Source organism: Urocitellus parryii, chromosome 2, assembly GCF_045843805.1.
Source record: "Urocitellus parryii isolate mUroPar1 chromosome 2, mUroPar1.hap1, whole genome shotgun sequence".
NCBI classification, from domain to species: Eukaryota; Metazoa; Chordata; class Mammalia; order Rodentia; family Sciuridae; genus Urocitellus; species Urocitellus parryii.
Window position 1 is genome coordinate 156,931,951 of NC_135532.1, and position 25,718 is coordinate 156,957,668.

The 25,718-nt window shown below is 37.2% G+C and overlaps 1 protein-coding gene across 3 annotated transcripts in view; it reads right to left on the reverse strand.

Moving 5' to 3' along the window:
- Positions 1-930: 930 nt before the first annotated feature.
- The window catches only part of Cd47 (CD47 molecule), a 44,050-nt gene continuing 19,262 nt past the window's right edge, over positions 931-25,718 (reverse strand). Inside the window, exons 3-11 of one of the 3 annotated variants that reach the window (XM_026394320.2) lie at positions 23,906-23,995; positions 14,185-14,292; positions 12,971-13,063; positions 11,900-11,992; positions 10,467-10,559; positions 5,024-5,055; positions 3,644-3,668; positions 2,965-2,997; positions 931-1,178 (exon numbers count right to left, since the gene is read on the reverse strand). In XM_026394320.2, coding sequence (XP_026250105.1) covers positions 1,174-1,178; positions 2,965-2,997; positions 3,644-3,668; positions 5,024-5,055; positions 10,467-10,559; positions 11,900-11,992; positions 12,971-13,063; positions 14,185-14,292; positions 23,906-23,995 — 572 coding nt within the window. In that variant the 3' untranslated portion in view covers positions 931-1,173. The remainder of the gene's footprint in view (positions 1,179-2,964; positions 2,998-3,643; positions 3,669-5,023; positions 5,056-10,466; positions 10,560-11,899; positions 11,993-12,970; positions 13,064-14,184; positions 14,293-23,905; positions 23,996-25,718) is intronic. The other 2 variants (XM_026394326.2, XM_026394335.2) reach the window with 2 other exon arrangements.

Genomic DNA, 25,718 nt, shown 5'->3' on the forward strand with positions numbered 1-25,718 from the left:
GTAGGAAATGTGGTTCTGTTTTACTTTTCAATCTCAGGGGAGGGGGAGCAGGAGGCAGGACTACAGGAGGAAGCGGATGAGTGGTTATCATGCAACAGAGACACAACAGGAGGAGTGCCCCCCTCGAGGGCTGGCCCGCGGCCTGATGGAGACACACAGAAGGTTGCCATGCAGGAGACTCATAGTTCAGATTTCAGTCTTGCTTTTGTCATGCCTCCAATCAGAAAATAAGTGAAGAAACACGGTAGAGTTTTGCCTTCAAACCAGAGGAAGGGAATACATATGTTACAACCATAGCTATTTTTGCCGAAAAGTGTGAACACAGTGCTCTGAAAACAAGTCTGGCTCCTTTCTGCAACTGATGCTACCGCGTCACTGGACCGCGTTCAGAAACGGTGCTACATCGTGTCCAGCAGAAGCGAGTAACAGGAGGGCAAGGAAGGGTCCCAAGGGTTGTGTGAATTAAAGAAAAACACACCTGTCAATAAAAGCAACCCACATCTGGGAAGTATCTGTCACACTGTAGGCTGAAGGGACACTGTGCGAATGGCAACCCCCAAGAATGAAGACTCCTATATCCAGTGACGTCATAGCACAGGTAAGTGGCATACAAGATGTTCCCAACCAAATTCCTGTCTCCACTTAATAAGTCATTATTCCCGACCCAGAAGTGGCAGACACCTTATTCAGCTAACAGCCTAACTGCCATGGATGCTGGGAACCTGAGTTTACTAAGCTTGGATGGAAGCCACTGATTTTCACAGATGTTTCTGGGTGACCATCAGGTTAGTGTTAGGTCATTCTCACCCTGAACCAATTTAAACCCAGAGTCGAGAGGCCCGAGGATATGGAAAGTATCATCCTTGGAAGTTGCTCCCTCTACTTTTGTCCCCAATTAAATAGAAATAACAGAAAATTGGATCTCAACCGGGCACACGACACAGATCATAATTCTTTTATTAACTAAATTATAGTTGTTTTGAATAAAAACTGTGATAATCATTTACGGGTCAATGACTTATTTTCTCTTACAGACGAGTACCAGTTACTTTTCTTTTCTTTTTTTTTTTTCTTCTTCCCAAGAGTGAATCATCAAGGCCGGGGTCTTTAAATACAAGTGTACTCCTTCAGGTTCCATGACTCTCCAAACCAGAGTCCTTCACTTCACTTCAGTTACTCTGGAAAATTGAAACACGAACATATCGTCACTGCTCATGTCTATTTCCTGTGCATTAAGAAGTTGATGCATTTTTAAAATTTGGAACTGTTTTAGATACACATTATCTTCAAAATAAAGAAAATACTTCCACAAAGGCCTTAGACAGAAGCCAGGCAAACCAATGACCTTTTCAGTTTTGGTAAGTAAAATGCAGGCAATGCCAAATGAAAATAAAAATCAATAGTCTGATAATCTCCGTTTGTTGGTTGAGTTAAAGAAGCCAAAATATTGATATTTCAAAGAAAAGAATACTAATCCTAGAATAATATTCCATTACATTAACTTTAAATCTACACAATTTGTCTAATGTAAGTGAAATAAACATGATAGGTGTAGGTAGGAGGAACATCCTAGGCAGGGACGGGGACCTCTTCCCTGAAGGGTAGATATGCTAGGAGCATTAATCAGGCCGGTGTCAGCAGACAGAACCCGCCAGACAGACATCCAGAAAACAAACTCTGACCAGCTAATATTAACAAAATTAAGCGCATTTCAAAGGCCATCGTAGATTTAATCTGCTATGAACAAACAAAAATTCAAGGCAAAAGTTATATCTCAAGGGAAAGTTCACAAAGAAAGATGCCACTCAAGGATCTTATACTGGTTTTCTGAAAGTGAGAAAAGTTTAGCTTCTTCCTACAGAATGACACCACAGTAGGAGAGAACAAAGGAGCTGAGAAGCCAGAATTTAAGCATGAATAAAGATGCCATAATTCCAGATACGGATCTTTTCAAATGCCTTTTAATTTCTTCCTACTAACTATAATTGTTCTAGGAGCTAGGGACTTGCATAACAAAACCTGATTTAAAGGCTGTGGCACAAACCTACAGAAATGGGATCATTCAGTGGCTCCTGGGTGAACAGAAGCCTAAACATTGTTTTAAATTTGGTTCAACAACGACTGGAGTGTTTGAATCTTATGCAAAAGTTTTTTGTAACCAGGGGAACAAACCCTCCTGTGTTAAATGCTGCGCTGTTTAGAGGTGAGTGGGCAGGTCATAGGCTTTTGAAACTGTAAAGCAAATCACTGACATAATCAGGGAATGATTGCAAATATCGAAGATGTGAAGACATTTTTGAAAATAAGGAAAAAATATAAACACAGTTACTAAATGCCAGTGAACCTGAAGATTGCAGCATGTGCAGGGAAAACCCAAATGAACGCTAGCAGCACTTGATGTTTCAGATTTGGTTATCTTTAAAATTTAACAAATCCAGGTCTTTGAAGTATTCCATGAAGATTAGAGGTTATTAGTCTAGAGTTCCAAAAATAGAAGTGAAAGTGGGAGTGACTAAACATTGTTCTTTGCCTTTCTCTGTAACTCTCTACCAAAAGGTCAGAACCAGCTCCTGCTTGGAAAAATAGAGATATTAAGACCCCATGGTTGAGATGCCACAAAATCACCAACATAAGCATAAAAGAGACTCTGTCAAAAATGATAAAGATTTGTACCAGATTATGTCTGTGCCTTATAAAAAGCATTTTTAAAGTTAGATACCAGGTGCTGAATCTGAAACACTTTGCTCTGAGCCATGTGACTGTGGACTCTGATTCTTGAGGCCCTACAACTCTTAAGTTTTTTAGCAAAACAGATTTAAGTTTTATCCATCAAGAAAGGTGGACTTTTATGATTTGACAGTGTCCCTTTTATTTAAGAAAGTCATATTTTCAAGAAGTATTTTTATTTCTTTTCAATATCCACATTTCAATCAATCTATAGTTACAGGAATACTTTATACTTACCATCATTCATCATTCCTTTTGATTCTTTAAACGCTAAGGGTTAGTAACAAGCCAAAGAGGCAGTTAGTAAGGATCCACAATTAGAAATCATTTCAAAATAAACATGCAGCAACAGCATGCCAACTATTCTACAATTACACAGCCAAATTAACTTTAAGACTATCATTTTTATTGAAAAGCATTTCTGTGGTTCACACCTACAGTATCCACTAGGGAAACAGATTCAGTTGGGAATACAGTTTCAGATCTACATAGACAGCAAAATGTTCTGGTCTGGTCTCACTCTATAGTGATGACCTGCATTTTTCTGAAGTTTACAAATTAGAAATTGGGAATAAGATTCTCCTCTAAGAGGGTGCCATGGCACTTTTCATTTTGGCCCCAAATAAAATGGCAATGGTGCTCTTGCCCAAATACCACTTGGCTAAGGTAAACCAACTCCCTGAGGGACAAAGCATGATCCTTTTTTTCCCCAGAGGTGAGAATATTACAAAAGCAACACTCCTGATTCTTAATGAATAAGCAAAGAAAAAGAGGTCAATGCAAGGGAAAAACCAAACCAAACCAAACCCTAGACCCTTCTCAAGAAATAGATGGGCATTCTAACTTTTTCGAGGGCCATTTCAAATTATGATCTGATAACAGATCAAGAATATACAAGTTTGTAATAACTACATACCATTAAGTGGTTCCTCTACAGCTTTCTGGAAAATATTTAAAATATATTTACATAAAAATATAATTTGTTTCATGTCCTTATATACTAAAACTTATATATTTTAACATTAAACTATACATTAAACAGTGAATCCTTTCATCTAAAACCAAAATAAGGCAGTAAGGGCTGAAGCAAAGCTTGCCAAGTTGAGCTGGTAGTTTGGTAATAATTGTATTATTCTCTTAATATGCTTTTCCTATGCAGAATTTCCTACCACACCCACCTTACTCAGCTCAGAAAATCCTAACTTCTCAAAAAAATATTGAAGTGCAAGTATGTACACAGCAATAGCAGAACAAATAATATAGTTAAGCAAGAGAAGGGAGCAAATCAGAATCATTTTCAAGTTCGACAAAATGAACTCAGCAATGGGAGAAAGAAAACTGTTAGGATTTAAAGGTACAGTGGTTGGGTTTTTTATTAAGAGGCACTTTAGAAACTGCTGGCTGCTTGTGACAGGGTAGCTATGGCAGTGATCTTTTTAGAATAAACGGGCGAGGTGAAACAAACACACCTTGAGCCAGCCTGCCCCTTTGGCATGCCTGCGGAGGCTCCTCAGACTCAGGAGCACTTCCTGCCACAGACAGGAGACTCTCTCTGGGATTCCAAGTAGATCCATCATCAGTCTTTATAGGAAGCTGAGTATAATATAGTCCTCTCTAGATCTTATTTCCATAAAAGAGCTCTTGGGTCTGTCATTGTGATGAGTCTATATTTATCAAGATAGTTTTCTCCTCATTCATCCCCTCTTAAATTTGTTCCTTTTTTTTTTTTTTGGAATTTTCTCAGAGAGCTAATTAAAATATGCAAGGTATGGTGAAACCTGCAGTACAGTTTTCAGGAAGAAAAATGTTTATAAAATGGTGTGGGGTAGATAGTAACTCAGATTTTTCAGCAATATTTACATTCATTTTATAAATTATGATTTTAATGGTGTCAATTTAATATAAATTTCTCTTCCTCATTAAGCCTGAAGCTATTGTTTTGTGTATTTACATCAAATGGATCCAATAGGTGAGGTAATATATTGGAATCAGCTTCCGTCTGATGGAAGAGATAATAACCATTATTCCTACTCATAAACTTTCCAATTCTGGATATGAGAAGTCAGTACAATTTTATGAAATAATTTATTCCACCCCATTAATACTTAAATGAGCAAACATAAGTTTTAAAATAAAATTGGACCCATTCACACAAAGGTCATGAAGCGACTTCAACATTTTCTTAATTTGATGTTACGTGAAACAGAGAGCAAAATAGTTCAATATTCCAATTATCACTCCTCAGTCTAACCCATCAAGAGATCATTCCCAATTCATTTAATAAACTTTAACTTACCCTAGGAGCTTGTATAGTCCTCTGATTAGAAGCTGATATAAATAAAAAAATAAAAATATTAATTTAATAAATGAAACAAATTAAGGCAATGCAATGTTTATTTTTTAAGATAAAATGTTCAGGGCTAAAACTAGAAGGTGCCAGAGACTCCAATGAAGGAGTTCCAGCTTTGATAGTCTATTCAAAAATACAGAATATTCTTGATTATATGTATTGAGAGAAGAAAATGAAGCGTTGACCCACCTATATCGGATAATAAACACACATGGTTTCTCATTTGTGCATGCCATCTCGCCCCCCCAATCAGCCACTTGCTATACTTCTTGGTGGAAAAATGCTGTCATCCATCATCCCTACCATGGGCTCACCATCTCTTCCTATTCCACCCAGCCAGGACATGTCAAAGTGAGGCAATGACTGGTGTCCCCTCTACTCCACGTTCCTTGGCTCCTTGCTCTCAGTCCCCGTAGCCCAATCTTCCCACCTCCTTCAAAACCTTCTCAGCTTTCAAAGCTTCAAATGGCTAATAAAATAAACATTCAGACCCCTCTATGCTTAAAAATTTATGCTAGGCAGCTAGATGCAGGCACACTCAAGCCCTCCTCTACATAACTCCTTCTTAGCTTTTGAGTTGCCCTTTTCACAGTTTCCTATTGGAGAATTAATAAAGATGAAGGAATACAAGGCAGGAAGAAAAGGACAAAAGGGAAAGGAGGTACTCTAGCTGGGTAGGGGAGAAAGAGGACTGCCTTTAAAAACCAAAGAGGATGCCCAAGAGCAGCTAAGTCCTTCATACCAAGCACGGGTCCCACAGTTTCAAAATGTCAGCCAGCAACATGGCCGGGTCATCCAGGAGGAGGGTTATCCTACTGTATTATATATTCTCTTACTGTTCTTTCTTTCTTAATAGAATTTCTCATTTCTCTCTCAGTTTAAGAAATTCTGATTTCTCGCCAAAACTATTAAACAGAATAAAGTAGCAACAGAATAAATCATACCATTAGACAAGAGATGGGAGCAAAACAGAATCATTTTCAAGCCAGGTGAACTCAACTCAGTAATGGAGAGAAAATGTGTTGGGACTGACAGGACTCCACTGTGACCTGGACTGGATGACGGCACTGGACTTGCTCATCCGCAGACAGGCAGCCCCAGGACAGCTTTCCTGCTCCATGCTATTTATCTCCTACCACCCCTCAGCCCAAACCTATCAAGCTTCTACAGCTGATGGGAAATGGGGTGGGTTCTGACCCCAGGTCAGCCAATCTGGAGGCTAGCTGACAAGGCTCACTCAAATAGGAAAATGGTACCTGACTGGCCAGGTAAGATTCTCACTCCCCCTGGAATCCAAAGGGAAAAGAGAAGAAAAGACTAGAAAGCTGGTGATGGGAAGGGAAAATGGAAAAGAAACAAAGTAAATGAGAACTCAAAGCTTAGAGTGATAGGTAAGGAAAGCTATCACTGGGAAGACGTGATTAGGATAAAAAAATGGGGACACAATGGAGAGGCTGAGCTACCTGGCTAACAGGTGAAGAGCCAAAGGCAGAGGAACTCAGGAACCATAACTGACAGAAAAGACACCAACTAACTCTTGTTGCTAAGGGGGGAGTGATGAACCAGTAAGAGGAAAGGTGCTGGAGCTGTCCAGCTGCCGAACTGCACACTCCCCCACCCTGTGAGGCCTATTATCTGTCTGCACTCTGGACATGCTCTGCTAGTGCGCCATGTGGGTCGACACTGCCCTCCCTCACTGTGGCCGGGCCACACTTGAGGAGTGGTTTGTTCCTTGTGTCGAATGAAATGGTTTCGATACATTCCATTTAGCAGCTTCCCAAATAAATAAGCAGAATTTCATAATTTTGTTGGGGATATCAGGAGAGTGACATGAATAGACAGCTTACTTCAACTAAACCATGCCTTATTTCTAAGGTTTTTGTTTGTTTGTTTGTTGTTTGTTTTTGGTGCTGGGGATGGAATCCAGGGTTTTTTCCCACTGAGACACATCCCCAGTCCTTTATTTATTTATTTATTTTTTAAATATTAAGACAGGGTCTTACTAAGTTGCATAGAGCCTTGCTAAGTTGATGAGGCTGGCCTCAAACTTGCAATCCTCCTGCCTCAGCTTCCTGAGCTGCTGGGATTACAGGCATATACCAATATACCCGGCTTACATCTAAGTTTTATAAAGGACAATAGAACTGAACAGCTATCTAAATTTCTGATTGGTAACAAACATGAGGGGGTGGTCAGAGACAATATTTTAGAGTTCTATTTTTGAGCTCATTAGAATTAGTATTAAGAATAGCTAAGTACTCCCCCCACCATTACATTTAAAGAATAGTCTAAAATTCTAATTCCCATGAGCAAGAAATGTCACAGTTGTCTAGACCATTTGAAAATAAAAATCTATGAATAACAGTGATTCAAAAGGACAGCAATCAGTTGTGATACCTCTAAGAGTATAAAACTAAACAATGCAGGTCTTAACTTCACCTGAGTTAATACTGTCCAATGGGGCTACAACACATGAGCCAAAAGAATGATCATGACTAATCTGCATGAGCCCAGGCCAAATTTTTTTTTTTAATTAAAAGCCTTAAACATTCTATCTGGGCTGACTTGATTAATTCTTCTGCATTAATTGTTATCTAAAACACCTGATCACTTGACATAAACATACTTCCATGTTTCGAATTTTTCAGAAACACTTTTTATAGTGATACCATAAACAGTTCTCCTCAACAATGGCAAGAAAATACATCTGAATATATAAACAAACACAAATATCTATTGACTGACAGATATTTTGCTTCTGTATCATTCTAAAATATCTGAGATGTGTGATAAATATGTTTCTGACTTTAATGAGGCTAATTGTTCAAACATATTAAACTAAGTGGTAATGGCTTTAAAAATAAACAAGTGCTTTTACCTTTACACATAATAGACATAAGCATCCATTACACTAACAAGCTCAACTTTAGTGAGTTTAGCTAGTTCCTTTTAATCTTTTCATATTATTGTTCACAGTGTCTTATCTCACTTTATAAAACTAAAATGCCTTCAACAATAAGAAAAAATGCAATAAAAAAGAAGGACTTAGTGAAAGTCAAAATCCTATTCTTCAAAATAACAAGGCTATAAAATTTACATTTGTGAATAATGAAAAATAAAAAAATTAAAATTCTCACTTTTAACTCACTCTTAGAGAGCTTGTTTTTTTTTTAATGATCTGGGGCTTTTATTACATTTAAATCAAGATGCATTCATTTCTAAAACAGTGCATCTGCAATGAGTAAAAATTATTTTTGAAATATTTACAATTTTTTACTTCCTGATACCAATTTGCAACATTAATGTTACATATATTCAGATTTAAACAGATTTATATGAGCAAAACACATTAATCTTCCTAGTCTACTACATTATCCAAAAAGCAACTTTCCTGTACCTTTTCTCTTCTTGCCTTTCAACTGACCGAAGGTCTCTCTCTGCACTCTGGCGTCAGACAAGTTGATTTGAAAAGTTAATTTAGGATATTCTCAAAATATCAACAAAATTGAACTAAATTCTTAAAATCAATATAGTATATTTATACAATAAAGTATGATAAAGAAAAGTAACCTGGGGTCCTTCTAGGGACTTTCATTTGAATTTAGAACAGTGACATTTTTAATGATTGTGGTTTCACAGGCTTCTTAGGGATGTAAGCAATGGAAAGGGTGGGAGAGCAAGGCCAAAAGGTGGCAGCTAAGCAGTGTCCACTAAGCTTGAGGCAGCATCTCCAGACCTGATGGCGACTCTGCCGAACACCTGCCAGAGACGGAAGGCAAGGGGAAGTAAGGGAACAAAAGGGGGCAATACAGATAGTGAGGGAAAAGCAAGAACACGGAGCCGAAAGTCAGTCAGTGACACCTGGGAGTACTGCAGGTTGCATGCTGCATGAGGCAACGAAATCAACAGGGCCACTCCTTAAGAATCAGACACATGGTGACTGGAAGACTTAACCAGGGTAGACTAGCATCACCAATAAGACATTCACCATAGCAACCACGAAAATGCCAGTCTGCTTTAGGTGTCTTTCTTATTTATTTATTTAGAGGTTGGGGGTCTTTTTGCCCAGGCTGGCCTCAAACTTACAATCCTATCTTAGCCTCCTAAATAGCTGGGATTACAGGTGTGCACCACCATACCTGGCCTTTTAAATGTTTCGTGTTTTATAAACTTATGTGGCATGAAATTGGGAAATTTCATTGAGGTACAACTAAGACTCAAGAACAAATAAACTAAAATAGGTAGATTTTGATAATGTATTTTAGTTGTTTATCTAATAAGCATTAATTAAAGGGGTCAGACAATATATAACAGAACCAAATTAATTATAGGTCATCAGAAGCTGAAATTCAGAAAGAAAGGTAAATTTTTTTAAAAGTATTATGCAAGCTATATGGGAAGCTTCTCGACTCTATCAATTCAAATTCCGTATTAATTTAAAAACAAACAGTAAATTTCACCTATTGAAAAGCAGAAACACTGACTTTTCTACACTATTAATTTGCAACTATTGATTCTTTTGATAGGTGGTGAAGAGTTTGCTTTACTTTATAAATAAAAATCAGATTTTTTTTAAAAAATGGAAGCTGCTACAAACCAGCAGCTTGAAGGCAACATCACTAGCTTAGATAAAAAAAAATCCTAGTTTTAGACACCATTAAAAGCAAATGAACATTTCTCTCTCTCTCTCTCTCTCTCTCTCTCTCTCTCTCTCTGTATGTGTGTGTGTGTGTATGTGTTTAAAATAAGAATGTATGCAGAAACCTGTTGTTTAAAAACTGGCAGATTAAATACCAAGGTTAGAAAAAAATTGAAGCTGATTCCATATACATATTATGAATTTATTTTAAGAGTGGTAAAATCCTAAGTTTAAAAACTTACTGCTTTTATCATATTGGTTTTTACCAAAAATATTTTAAATGTGTGCATTGGAGGTCATCACATTATTAAATACAAAAGTAAAAGACTTTGATTTTTAGTTCCTGACACATTAGGGGAGTCCCTGTGTACACACAGTGCACAAAAATGGCAAGTGACATACAGGTTTCTGCAAAAGAGCTAAATCACAGGAATAATGAACCATTAAAAACCCTGTTCTATTAATTAAAATGGATCCTTCAGAGATCTCTCCCTTTACTTAGGACACACACACACACACAAGTCTATACATTCTAATACAGAGAGAAAGCCATTTTCTTTTAAAGTAGTTCACAATCCAAACTTTTCATCAATTCATATGACTTCTACCCTCTTGAATGAGCTTCAGTTTAACTGTATTTTCTCATTTTTGGAGTTATCAATACATTTCTGGAAGAACCAACTAAAAGCATTTTTCAAGGTATATATCTGAAATTATTGACATAAGCTAATAAAAATAGGATTGACTTACCCACAAATTTCATATAAACTAGTCCAAGTAATTCTGCTAGAGCTATGATACCCAAACCTGAAATCAGAAGAGGGCCATGCACTGGTATACACGCTGTAAAAACAAATGAAAATCTCTATTAGAAATGCCTATAAAATAACTGAATTTTAAAAAGAAATCAACAAGAACTAATAACATCAAATTTTAGGAGAGTAATTCTTGTTCTAATAATCAATAAAAATTATCTACATATATACAGAATAAAATTATTTTCATTATTATTAACTCGGTCACTGAAATAACTCCAAATTATAATAAGAAAAGCCCTCTTTTGCACAACACACATCTTATCATATAAAGACTAATATAAAATAGCATGTAAAGTGAAGACTTCAGTCAACTAGAGCCTGGTTATTTTAAAAGTTCTTCCATAATTACAGGCATAAAAGTTTGTCTGCTGAAACAATCAGCCCATAAGCCACATATAGCCAACATTCACAGCAATGAAAAAAAAAATTTTTTCCTCCAGTATTTCCTTGGAGGAAAAATAGGAGTTAAAAAAGAAATGTTCACAATACCAAATATTGGCAAATATGTAGAGAAAGAGTAAGTCTCTTTCATTGGTTATGAGAGTGTAAAATGGTGAGTTGAGCAGTTTATTAAAAAATTAACCATATCTTAACATATAATTCAGAAATTGCACTCCTTGGTATTTACCCAAATAGAGTTGAATTATGCCACACAAAAACATGCATATGGATATTTGTAGTAGCTTTATTCATAGTCCCCCCAAAATGGAATGCAACCCAGATGTTCTTTCACAGATAAACAATGGTATATCCACACAACGGACTAGTAGTTAGTGTTAAAAAGAAATAAGCTCTCAAACTATGAAAAGACATGAAGGGAATGTAAATTCATGTTTCTAAGTTAAAACGGCCCATATGAAAAGGCTACATACTATATGATTCCAACTCTAAGACATTCTAGAAAATGCAAAACTATGGAGATAGTAACAAAGTCAGTGTCGCCAGGGATTTGCAGGGAGAGAGAGATGAACAAATGGAGCACAAGGGATTTTTAGAGCACTGAAAATATTCTGTATGACACTAAACTGGGGGATGCATGTCATTACACATTTGTAATAGCCATAGAATGTGCAACACCAAGAGTGATCCGCAATGTGAGCTATGAACTTTGGGTGATAATGATGTGTCAACATTGGTTCATCAGTTGTAACCAACGTGCCACTCTAGTATGGGAGGTGGAGGGAAACTGTGACTGTGTGGAGCATGCGAAAGGGGCAGGGAGTACCCAGAAACCCTATGGCACTTTCCACTCAATTTTTCTGTGGATCTAAAAACTGCTCTAAAAAAAAAAAAAAGAAAAGAAAGAAAGAAGAGCTCTGTTCAAGAAAAATTCAAACTGGGAATACAGGAGAATGAGACTCTTACCCATGATACAGAGACATAGTCCAACCACAGCGAGCACATAGCCCAACACCTGAGTGATCAATATGGCAATGGTAAAGGAGGTCATCCCAAAAGCTAGAGGAAGGAAAGGGATAGAGAGAAGTGCGTTGAGGATACCAATGAAGCAATCACTCCTGCCTGCCTCTGGTGAAACCAAGAGCAACATCCTATGCCCAACGACTGACTGCACTTGTTAGATGGTGGACTCTTTTCCAGAGCCTACCTTCCACACAAGTCAGCTCCAGACCCACATGTTCAGCAGACATTTACTGTCACAGGAGTCTGAGCAGGACTGGTGGTTTTTACCCTAAATCCTATATCAATCCTGCTTTGACCACACTTGTACGCTTTTATCCATAAATGGCTATCTGGCATGGCTTCTCCACATGCACAGAAATTGCTCTAGTGGAGCGAACCACTATGCAAACATGACTGCAAGCATCGTGACCTCTATCTTGTACATCTTGACCTGTGGTTTTATAGTGAATGGATACATTTACTATGTACAGTGAGCCAGAGAGAGGCCCTAAGGTCCAGTGTTAAATGTGACTCCTTAATTATAACCAAAATAGGTTAGCAATTTGCTTTTAAAATGCAGAGAGAACAATGCTGATTATAGTTGTGCCATGGTTTGCCTGTAAGTAAAAGGAACATGTTTCTACCATTTGCAATTTATAACTTCATCTTGTAGAATTAGTCTTTTTAATGTATAGGATTAGCAAATAAAGAGTGTGTTGAACACCTACTTATAACTATAAAAATCTGAAATCAGAATATGCAGATAATCATTAAAAACTATGCAGCATAATTTAAATTATAAAAACCAGCATCAAATAATACAAAAATCAGTATTCACAAAATAATTAACTGCCTTAATGATCTAAGATAGTCTTAAATCAATCTGTGCAGGGAAATCACTAAGAATGTAATGGAAGTTCTTTTAATAAACCACTTCAATTGAACTGTTAAAAAATATAAGAAAAAATTCACCAAAAATACTGTTTTTTAATGAAAAAAGGAGACAAAAATCATACTGTAAGAACAAATACCTACCTGTCATAAACACATTGTACTGAAGTAATATTAATACCCCTGTAGAAATTACGATGAAACCAAGTCCTGAAGCATTCTTTACTGAATATTCTCCTGTTAATAAATAAAAAACATTTAAAATATTCTCATATATACTTCCTAGTCTTCACAAGTTAAAGTACTTCATTTTATTAAATATTTTAACCTCAATAATACTCTTACAAACTGAAATGTTTTCCCCAAAATTCATTCAAATGAGTAATTTTTTGAGACAAAGAATATAAATCTCACCCTGCAAAATCCTTGAATTGGCTCTATCTCCTCCTCAGCTATCTAACAGATTTCCAATGAGAAATTCTGTAGTCATCTCTTGTCATTCCCTTCCTTTGCTATTTTCCATCTGTCCCAAAGTCAAATCCACTGCTCTTTCAGGCTGTTTTCTGAACTTATCTCCTTCTCCCCATGCCCTCAGTACCTCTGTAAGTAAATACAGGTGCTGATTTATGTTTTTAAACATCACACCCACACTACCATCTCCTGTAGAAACCACAATAGTGTGCTCAATCCACCACGTGGAGTCCCAGCCTGTCTCTGCTTTTCTTCATGTGCTCCCTGCCCTTCTTTCCCACTCCCACTCCCATCCCCCCGCCCCACAACTGTCACTTTAGACAGACATGGTTCCCACGTTCTTTCTCACTTCCACATCTTGGTCAATACAAGATGGTGGCCCTGAAGCTATTTCCACTTTCCAATCCCTAGAACCTGTGAATATCCCCTTATATGGCAAAATTAAAAGCCAGTTCCATTATATGGTCAAAGATACAATTAAGTTAAGGATCTTGAAGGAGCTTATCTTGAATTACACCAGTGGGCCCGGATTCCAATGACAAGTGTCCTTGAGGGAGTGAGACAGAGGGCAGTTTGCCACAGACACAGAGCAGAAGACAGAGGAGAAAGAGGAACTGCAACCATGAGGGAAGAAACAAGCTAAGGAATGCCAAGCACTGCCAGCAAATGCAGAAGCTAGAAGAGGCAGGAAATGGACTCTCCCCTAGAGCCTGGGGAGGGAATGCGGCCCCCGTGACACCCTGACTTACAGCCAGACTTACGGCCCCCAGAGTGGTGAGAGAACTTCTACTGTTTGAAGCCACTCTGTTTGCCATAATCTGCTACGACAGCACTAGGAAACATATACACCCTGACCCCCATTTCCTCATAGCAACTGTACATCTTACCTGGGACAAAGAGAATGGCTCCAACAATGACAATTGTAGTGAGCAGTAGTCCAGCAATAAGTAAAAGGATGATTTTCTTATTTGTACAGTTGGATTTATATTTAAGTGCTGAAAAATAAAACGAAACAGAATTTAATCAACAAACTCAATCACATGCGAAGCCATTTCTGTAACCTATAAGGCACAGATTCAAACTGATAACTCACTGTAACTGAAGAACCTCTGAGCAACAACTCCTTTAAGTCACCTCATATCTTTTCAAAAGCCAATGGATAATTAGGGTAATGGCAGGATACATGTGGATGCTTAATACACAGGTGACACTTTATTCCCTACACTTTAAAAGAATGTTATGCAGAATCCCTGGACTCTATATTATGAGATGCTAGTAACAGTCCCCTAGTTATGTCAATCAAAATGTGTTTAGACATTGTCAATGTCCCTTGATGAACAAAATCACCCCAGATGGACAACACAACACTGATACACATATGCTGATGGGACATAAATGGCTAATTAGCAATATTGAGAAAAAGAGAACTAAGTTCCACCTTACATAAAATTAGTAAAACATCTGGACATATGGACCCATCATTCTGAAAAACAGGATAGAATAAACATTGAACAAATAACACCCTTGCAAAATCCTGATGGAAAAAAAATGTTTAAAATCTTTATTTTAATAAAAATAAACTACAAAGACTCAATGGGATTTATCATATATATTATTGTTTCTAATGCTAGGTTTATTGTCAAGTATCCAGTACCTTCCCTGAAACAACAATGTAATGAATAACCCTAATAGTATTTCCTTTTAATCTCTATTGACCTTTTTATGTATGTGTTAACATTGAAATTAACTTTTCACCAAGCAATTGTTAAAGGTAACCTAAAATCAGACTGAGTAGCAGAGAGCAACAGGATATGTGACTGAAATTTTGCTGTGTGTCATACACATAGATTGGTGTGTCAATAATCAATGGGTAACTGTTGCAAAGGGGAAAATACTTTAAATGTTGTATTTTGCATTTAATTTTCCTCCACCAAAATGATGAATAGATGAAACATAGTAAAATTAACAATATTAATAATCATGAAAAAATCTATGTTTAAGGTATACTGCAGGTACCTGAAGAGTTTTTTTGAATCTCTACCTACCCACACTTTAGATTAGAACCCCAAGTCTATTCTGTTTAGGGGGAGACAGAGCCTAAGCAGACACAATTCGTCAAGCTGAGTAACAAATCCACATGAATCAGTAAAGAGAAATCACAGTAATATTTAGAAAGCATCATGTGGCAAGTTCCCCAAATCTTTATTTGACCTGTTATTCCCACCCAGCCCTAGAAGGCACGTGACTACTACTCAATCACAACCTTGCTTCCTTATCAAGCTCAGTTCTCACAGCTTCTCTGTCTTCTAGACTCAAATACCAGGTAGAATAAAATTGAGTGCACAGGTCACAAAAGGCACAGACACAGAGAAAGAGATTTTCTCTAGATATGTGTCATGCTTTCCATTTGAATCCCATGCATATTGTTATCTAAACAGAGCTTCAAAGTTCTGCAAACGGTTATAAAATAGAAGCTGCTTCAAATGTCCTCTACAATCAAACAGTCATAAGAGGCTCTTGCAGGTTAATTTGTTAAAGGAGCCACCAAGCAACAAGCATTTAAGACTTGACTTCCTAGGATAATTTCATGCAAAAAGGCTGACTTCTGTCATTCTTAAAATAAGATTTTGAACGTCACATAGAATTCAATACCTTCAGGCTTAGGAGAAAAATAATACCAACAAAACTCAAACCACAAAATACTATTGTTAGTGTTTTATCATAAAATGGCCTTTTCCTTTTGAGCAGAAGTACACTGTACATGGGTGGTAGCTTTAATTCCTGTTGATTGGTTCAATTACTAATCATTTTCAAGACTACCTTAAACTTTTCTCCAATGAAAGCAGCCGTTTCCAAAAAATATATTACTGCAGTCTACTTAAGTAACCACAGGCAATGAAAGAAGGTCTCCATATTTCTTCAATGGCCCTCTATAAAGAGTGCCTTCTGGCTCCTTTTCTTTGCTCACAATGACCACATTTTAGCAGGTCCCACGGTAACTGTGCGGAAGATATCTTGCCGTTAGCACAGTGGTCAGTTTCTCAGCTACACTGAGATGCTATAAAACCCAACAATCTTCAGGCCCTCTTATTAGTGATGTTTTCTGGTTCTTTAATAAGTAGATATACCCTTAGTTATAAAATGTATCAAAACATTAGATGTGACAAAGAAAATAAATTCAAGTGATTCCCCAAACACTTAGCATTAAGAGAAAAATAATTTAATGTATTCTTAACAGCAGGCTTTTATCAAACTTTCTGGTATGATTTTCTGGCTGCTTAGCAAGACAATCTATGTCATTTAAAAAATCTGCATGCTTTTAAAGAGTCCCCTCAGCTAAAACTACTGAGCTCAATACATAAAATGAAATACATGAGAAATGATAATCCTATGTACATTTTTAACAAAAACTTACAACCTAGGCTCTGTCTGATACAGGGTTACCAAATACTAGAGGAAATAATATAATATTTTAACCAACAAATGAGAAATTCTAAAATTTTCCTTTTTCTACTTCAAAATAGATGTTGCTTAATTTCAATATAATTCCAGAGCATATGTGAAATTAAATAGTTAAATCCAGCAGGCTACTTCTGGAAAAAATGTTAGGTTGGTTCATTCACTTTTTCTTTTCTTCTTTTTTTAAAAACTTTTTTTTAGTTATAGGTGGATGCAATACCTTTATTTTATTTGTTTGTTTTTATGTGGTGCTGGGGATCAAACCCAGTGCCTCACGCATGCTAGGCAAGTGCTCTGCCACTGAACCACAACCCCAGCCCCTCATTCACTTTTTCTACAAATGTTGACTATGCACCTACAATGTACCAGGCCCTTTTATTAGTCCAAATCAGGGAACAAGTGGATTACATTATTAAACAAGAACTTATTGAGCACTATCAACCCTTGCGACAATCACTATTCTACTCACTGACAGTGTTCATAAAAACAACCACAAGGCAGGCCTGGAGGCCCTCAGATTCTAATGGGTGAGAGTGTGTTTGGGGATGTAAATGACCGGGGCTTTGTTCTCCTGTCTTCTTCCCAGTTAAATAAAAGGTGAAGATCTCCTCTAGTCTAAGAAAGTTCCTTTAGGCATTAAATCCTTCACTTTCACGTGGATGAAGCAAGTCCCTCTAGCCATTTAAAGACAGTGCTAATGTAATGAATTGAGGAGATTTTCATATCTCTTTGTGAGTGATAGGGAGCACATCTAAGATAGAATGCAGGCTGAGGCTGGCAAAATCTAGTATAATTACCAAGTCAATTGGAGATAAAATTAAATCTATCATGTTACGTTTTCATGATACTCTAAAGACTGAATTGATACACTCATATTGGTCCAGAAAAAGTACAGTCTACCTAACAAGATCTAAAAATCCAAGAAGCCATGCCTGCTCAAAGATGTAACATTTAGTCCCCAGCCAAGTGATCGGTGAGTAAGCAGAGACACAAAAGCCTACCAGTGTGATAAAATCCGTATTAGATGAAGAATAAATCATAAAGGGAGACAAGTGTTTGATTTAATTATTATACAGTTTCTGATACTCCAGGAAAGTACCTTAGAATCCTTTCGGTATCTGTTGAGTTATAAACCAATACTGTCTTCAGTGTAGGATAAAGTACATCTAATAACTTTTAAAATCAGATTACAATTTCAACTTTTTTAATTATTTAAATTTGAATTACTATTTTAAAAACATTTAACACATTCATGTAGAAGGCTTTGTGAAACTGGTGCTAGAGAAAAATGAATTGCCATTTATAAATTGGTGACTTGCCAGAAGGCAAACAAAACAATTTTATTATAAACTCCATGTACTGTCCAGCTTGCTCTGGTGAAGCAATTCTGTCAAACTAAATACTGACTGAACACCACATTCCCCTTCTAGGGGACCCAGAGATAAAAGAGCTCAGGCTTTGTGCAGAAAGTACTTTGAGTGTAAACGAAGGGGGATGTGCTATAGACAAATCTCTTTCTCCTGGTTCTAAATGTGCCCTGGTTTTGTGGAAAGTTTCACAGTTTCAGAGTATATGCAGGAAGCTGGGATGAAATGGTTAGGAAAAGGTCAAGAAAGCTGCAACTATATGTCTAAAACAGTGAAATGTTAAACTATAGTTGTGTTCAGTGGCTCCTACAATAAAATCAGTGCATAAGCAAGACTTGATTACAGAGATGATTGTAATTTGGACAGGACCAAGGAAAAACACTATGAGTTCAAGATTTTTGAATAGAACTCACATCAAACTTCGTTATTAAGTCCTGTTATTAGAGGACAGCAATCAGGTTACAGAATAATTCTTTATAACCTATTGGAAAATTTTACCTTCTTGCATAGATACTTTCAGTACACTTCAATACATGTCCTCACCTCCATAGAACGATCTTTTCTAACCAATGGAGAAATTCCCTGCTCTATTACTTCTCTTAAATGTGCCCTCATGGCCTAAATACTTTCATTAGTAAACTAGTCCTCAAGTCTGGACTTGAAGACTTAGTAGGACCTCAAGGCTGCTGTGTGGGAGTATTTTTTCCTTGAATATCCCTACAATTATTTCCATAGGTACATCTACCTAAATACCTCTGAGCCAGTAGCCAAAATCCTTGTGGAATAATCTTGAGGAAGGGTGAGAAATTTAGAAAAGAAAATGGACGATGTCTAGGAAATAAGATTTGAACTACAGCAGTCCTCACCAGGAATGGTTCTGATGTGAATGAATTCCAGTTACCATCATTTAGTTAAAAAACACAAGTCCCCCAAAATATAGTTCTAATTTTAATTACCACAATATGTTAACCAAGTAACTAGATAAAGTACAGACTTCACTGCTATCTCTTCAGTCCACAAGTCCCTCCATAAATAGCAGATGTCCGTTGTGATCAGTCACGTCACTTTTTTTGAAGACTGGTTGCTGACTGTTCACTGGTCACTGCCCATCTGTTCTTCGTTCAGTTCAAGTGTATACTTGTACTATCTTCTGGTCTCCCAGCGATAAACCCACATGCTACTTTATATTGGATTATCAAGAGGGAAAACTGAGCACAAAAGAAGAAAGAGCAAAGAAATGAAAAATCAGGATGCTAGATCTGAATTTCAAATTGGGCCATCAGTGGAAAAGTAGAAGAAAACAGTGGATTATGGGAACAGGGACACTCAAGATGTGGCCAGAGCAACTCAGTGAAGGAAAATCACTGGCAAGAATGAGGAAGGTGAGGAGGATGGACAAAAGAGAAAGATGATGTCCTGGAGGAAGAGACTCTGGCAAAAGCAAAAACAAGAACCATGTCACACTGAAGGGACTGCCAGATATATTTCACGACTTTGAAACTACAAAGAACACAATTTTGAAACCCTGATCCCAATGGGAGGCTGACAATTCACCAAGGCACAGAAAAGATGTGTGTTCTGTATTCAGTTACACAAAGAGAATACAAGAGTTGTTCAAACAGTGCTTAACAAAACATTTCAATCCTCGAAGTTTTTAATATATCATGTGCTAAATATTAATTTGACTTTTGTTCCATTTTCCAATGCAGTTGTTATTGATAATACAAACACTTTTAATGCTTTGTAAAAAAGATTTTTAAGGCCATTATATAGTAGTAATTTTCCCATTCTTTATTAAGATTTCTATGCAGAAATCTTAATAAAAATTTGTGTTTATGGTTTCACAGATCTGTGCAAAGCAAAGACACACTATACATGACAAAAGTTCAAGGAATAGGAAAAAAAAAGCAGACAGGCCTACTTCAAAGACTTTCAAAATGTCAGCCAGTTCTTTGAATACAGTGGCACCTCAATCCTGCAGGAACTAGAGGACTAGGTGGGCAGTCCTAGCAATCATACATCAACCAGCTAAATGATGGAAAGAAGCTGTTCTGAGATCAAAGACTAAGGAAGAAGAACCTCGAAAAGTCAGCCAGGAACTTAATCGTCAGCAGAGTAACAAACTGTGAGTTGGTATAGTTTTCTGAACAAAAACCAAGTGTCTGAAAGCAATATTACTGGTTAAGGTTCAGTGCTTAATTCTAGGGAATTGAGAATATATGTTAATACAGTGTCAAGAATTATGCAGTGGAACACAGAAACTCCTTATCCTCAAAGTGACAGCATAACCCACTGTCTTTCCAGGAAGTTCAGCCTCACAAAGGTCTGGGTTTCATCTTGGACCACAAAAGACTCACAGGCAGAGCTGGATAAACCACTTAGAGAAATCTCCTGTAGTCAAGTACAGACCATAAATGGTCATCAGAAAAGTTAAGGAGAACTAAAAATGTAGAAAATAAAAGCCATGGAGCTGAGTGACTGTTAACACCCCAGGGGCTGTGACATCCTGGATTCCAGGAAATGCACAAGCATTCAGGAGGAAAACACAGGGGCTCCCCTCTTTGGTGGGATGCCCAGGCCATAACCTGGAGGCCTCTTACAATGGGCTTCAAAAGAAAAGTTGGTTCAGATCTAGGGGCAGCACAGGCAGACACACCCACCCCTCTACTGGAATGACTGACATGCAGGTCTACAAGCCAGGGGTGATGTGCACTCACTTCCACATCTCAGGCATGTAGCCCAGTGCCCAGTGGTCAGCAGGCACCCTGTCACGGGTATTCATAGAACAAACAAAATAGGTCAACAGTCTCCTTATCAATAACAGTTACATCTACTCAGAGTGTGTACCTACACATGGCGTTAGCCTTCACAGAAAGAAAATTCTCAAATTCAAGATGGGGAAGCAGTAGAGTAACAGTAAACCAACAGCACAGTTCAAATCCCAGGGCTACCAGGAAACAGCTGGGTGGCTGTGGGCAAACTGCCCAACTGATCAGTGCCTCAGTTTCTCATCTACAAGATGGGAATAACCACAGTACATACACCCAAAGTCCCTGGAGAAATCAACATTATTTCAGATGCAGCACACTTGGCACAGTGCCTGCCCTACAGGGCAAGGGCTCCACACTTAATCACTATTATGATCAACGCCTCTAAATGGAGGGCAGGCTGGATGAACCCAGTGTGGAAGTGCCTCTTCCACACACGCACAGTCACCACATTTACTTGTTTAAGATGTGCCAAAATAATAAAGTTCTTTAGGCTCATAAACATGTTCCTTAAAATACAGCAGTAGAAAAAAATATAAAAATGAACAGTCAACCTCATAAACACAAACATGAAAATGAAAACAAGATGCCTTTTACTTTATAATCCATCAAATTAGCAGAGATTTTACAATTATAATAATGTCAGGACTGTGAGGTGAAAGACAGGTATTTTCAGCTGCAATGGTAGGAACTGATGAGATGGTTCTGGAAAACATTTTGGCAGTGTGAATCAGGAGGCTTAAAATATCTTTGCCATCTCCTGGCTTACATATTGTTAGCAGAGTTATTTTCATAGTATCAAAAAACTTGGAAACATCCCTAATATCCATCAAGATAAAAGTTAAGTAAATGATTGTACATGCATAGAAGGGAGAAGAATTCTAACAAGAGTTATAAAGACACTTCCTGAACATTAGGGTGTATAAGAACATAAACAGCACAAGTCCTTTCCTGGTTTCTGTTTTTAAAACAATGATAACAAAAATAAATAGACAGGGAAGGAAATAGGCAATTCTCTAGAAAGCACCAATAGCATATTATTAGGTTGTGACACTGCAGATGACTTTTATTTTCCCCTAAAAATTCCTATAATGTACAAAGTGTTCTAAGGTAATGTAACAGTCAGCCTTCCATAGCTGTGAGTTCCACATTCACATACTCAGTCCACTGTGAACCAAAAATATTGATAATAAAATTATATCTGCACTGATTTTGTATAGACTTTTTCCCAGTCATCATTCTCTAAAAAAAAAATGTACAACAACTATTTACATAGCATCTACTTTGCATGTGGTACTATAAATAATCTAGTGATCTAGGGATGATTGAAAGTATTCAGGAGGATGTGTGGAGGTTAAATGCAAATGCTTGGCCATTTAATAAGACAGGCCAGTGTCAGTGCATCAGTGGATTTGGGTATATAGGGTTCCCAGAACCAGTCCCCCATGGATACGAAGACAACTGTATTACTTTTTAAAGTCAGAACAACAACAACAAAACAATTAAGTTTATTTTGTAAAAATTTGGCTGACAGTGAACAGATTTACCTTGGCATAATTCCATAAATGTAATTTCACTAAGGATAATGCCATGATCAGCGAATTTCTAACAATCCAAACTCAACAAATCCCACTAATGTGAAATAATTTTATAATCATAAAAATAGTTTGTTCCCAGCCCAAATTATATGACTTGGGCCTTAAAGCTATGTCTGCCAATATGGTGGAATGCTTTCCCTAACATCACTGATGACACAATAGGCCTGATGCTGTACCAGTTTTTTTTTTCCTGAGATAAAAGATTTATTGAAATTTTAAGATAATTTTCAAAAGAGGTCTAGACACCTCTTGAAGGTAAGAGCTATGAGGTATTTTGACAGTTGCCACTGTCAGTCCTTTGTTCCCTCTTTTTTTTCTTTTAGACAAAAAGTTGAGAACATCTCTGAAATCATTAGCATTTCCAGAGGGCTATACATTGGGAAAAGCTCTTAAAATATATCATCAGTCCCCTCTCTTACATTTTTGCATATCACTGAGGATACACACAGCTTAAACTTCTGCGGAAAAATAAAATCCATAACAGACATAGAGGCCAATCTACTGCAACATTTACCACATTTTATTTTTCTAAAGATTGGACAATAAATCACATCAGCACTGTTTACTCCTTCTGTATAGATGCTTAACTGGTCTTCAGTGACTATTTGGGTGCTACAAGGAGAGTAGGGATCTTACGTCTTCAAGTTTAAAGTAAGTTTAGAATGTCGCCTCAGAAATTCACTAATTTAGTAAATTTCCTTTACCAAACTGGTGCGGCCATATGGTTGAGTGTGAACCTTAACCATACTGCATATAACCTACTTATCTTGTAATGAAAGTTCTAGACTGTTGATGCTGAATCTGACACAGCATTAAGATTTTCCCTGAGGTTTGGTTACATGACTATCACAGTAAAGTGAGATCACAGAACACGGCTTTCCCGTGGCTGCTTCCTTAAGGGCTATGAGGCTGCAAGTTGAAGGTGACAAAACATGGTTCAGTGGGACTTCTCCATAAGTAAACGTGTCTACAGAGAAGTTCAAACGGGGAAAATGAAGAGAGGGGAATCCTAAGGCTCCAGAGGATCACATCATGCTGTCTCAACATTAATGAGGCCTGTGACCATCTGTTTATCAAATAAAATATAGGTAAATGTTCTGTAAATATAAAAATGCTACATGAGTGTAAGGTGCTGCTATTACTAGTAGTCCCTCTTTTCATTCTTTAAAGATTTAGAAAACAACAACAAATAAATAAAAAAAGAGACACCTTCTTAGGGATTAAAGGTGAACTGTAGCATAATATGGGGGACAATATGTACTTCAAGGAGACTGTGAGTATTGAAACTGTGTTACTTCTTTACTCAAATAACACTCTTCCTAATACAACTTAAACAAAATATTTTACTAGTATAACCTCCTAGAAATAACAATTTCATCACTAAACCATAAAAGAAAAGTAGAAATAAATACTTACTTAAAATGCCAAATTGTCCCCAGAAGAGAAGTATAGCCAAAATTGGGAAAATAACAACGAGAATATTTTCATTTGGAGAAAACCATGACACTGAGAAGAAAGAAAACAAACAAAAAAAAAAACAATAAATCTTTCTTATAATTACTTTAAATCCCACTAGTAATCTCAAATATATCTTATGTAGGGGGACCACAAAAATAATCAACTATGGCCTTAATCCATACACACATAAGAGACAAATTTGTAAAACAGATTTTGTTTAGGAAACAAAAGCCACAGCGGTTTGAGGGTCTCTGGCCACACTCTCCCCAGCCTGAGCTCTATGGAAGGAGGCAGCCCAGCACAGCAGCTGAGCACAGAGCTCTGGGCCACACTGCTGGGGTTTGAAACCCAAATCCGATAATCTGTAACCTTAGACAACGTCTCAACCAATGCCTCTATTCAGCGTCCTTAACTGTTACACAGGTATGACAGGATCTACCCCTCGAAGGACTGCTGTGACTATTAACAAAGCTAATATAGATGAAGGAATTAAAGCAGTGTTTGGTACTTACCAAGTGCTCAGCAAACATTAACTACCACTCTCATGTGTTGGATCCCTGTATGCATAAAGAGCCTAGAATTTACCTTCAAGCAACACTGAAGTCCTCCTGTACAGACTGGCTCAGGGGACCCAGGTGAGGGAGCTGGCTCTACCACTATGTCCTTCCTCCCCTTAGTGTGACTAAGACAAGACAGATGAGCCCTGCCTTTCCTCAAACTGACTATGGAATAGAAGCCTTATTCATGAATAATTAGATTTCAAAAGGATCATTTACACATAAACACAAGAAGCTTTGGGCTATTAAGGAAGCTGTTATGAAGTGGGTCACATGTTACTTATGTGGTGGAAATGTATCCACACATCCTATATAAAGGGAATTGAGATATTAAGACTTCAAATAAGATTTGTTGAGAACTTTTTAAAAATTAAGTTTAATTGCATCTCATAAACCCTTAACACTGTAATTTAGCTATGAGATTTCTTCTGTAACAATAAAGCCAAGTAAATGCACTGAAAGCATTTCAAAGTTTACCAGTACAAAGGGGACGTGCTGTCTGAAGGACTTCTTTCAATACAGTCCCCAGCAAGTGCTGGCATTCCGGTGAAATCAACACTATGCATTCAAATCCTCCCCTGCTCTGCCCTCAGTATCAGCATGTGAGAAACTTCCTGGGCTTTCACTCCACAATGACAGCCATGTACTTCTATCAACCTTATAATGTTAAACCTTGATAAAATGCTTACATTAATCCCCAGAATATAACAACATTATAAATTCTATCTTGGCCCTATTAGCTTTTCAGTATCTAGCATATTTTCCTGTCCATATTAGAGACTCAATACATGTGCTGTTGAAGGTTACAAGGCAGTTTAGTGAGTGAATGGAATATAATTTTTTGATGCTCCTTGGTTGCAGTTTACTATCAGGAGAGATGTTTTTAGATACTGAGTCAATACCTTGACTTTCAACTTTATAACTGAACATCGTCCTACACCAAAGAAAACACTTCAATACAGCATAAAATCCCACCGGGAAAAAAATTTGTGCAGTATACTTAGGTTTTCCTATCTCATGCCCAAAGGATTTTGTAAAAACTCTATGACCTAATAACTATGCTTAAACAATTTACTTTTCTTAATGCACTTTCTCTATTATTTTCCCTTGAGTTATGTACATTAACTATTTAAAAACTCACAACTATCATGAGAAATTATTAACTCTCACTTAAACCTGAGGAGACTAACACACAGAGCAAAATTAAGGATCAT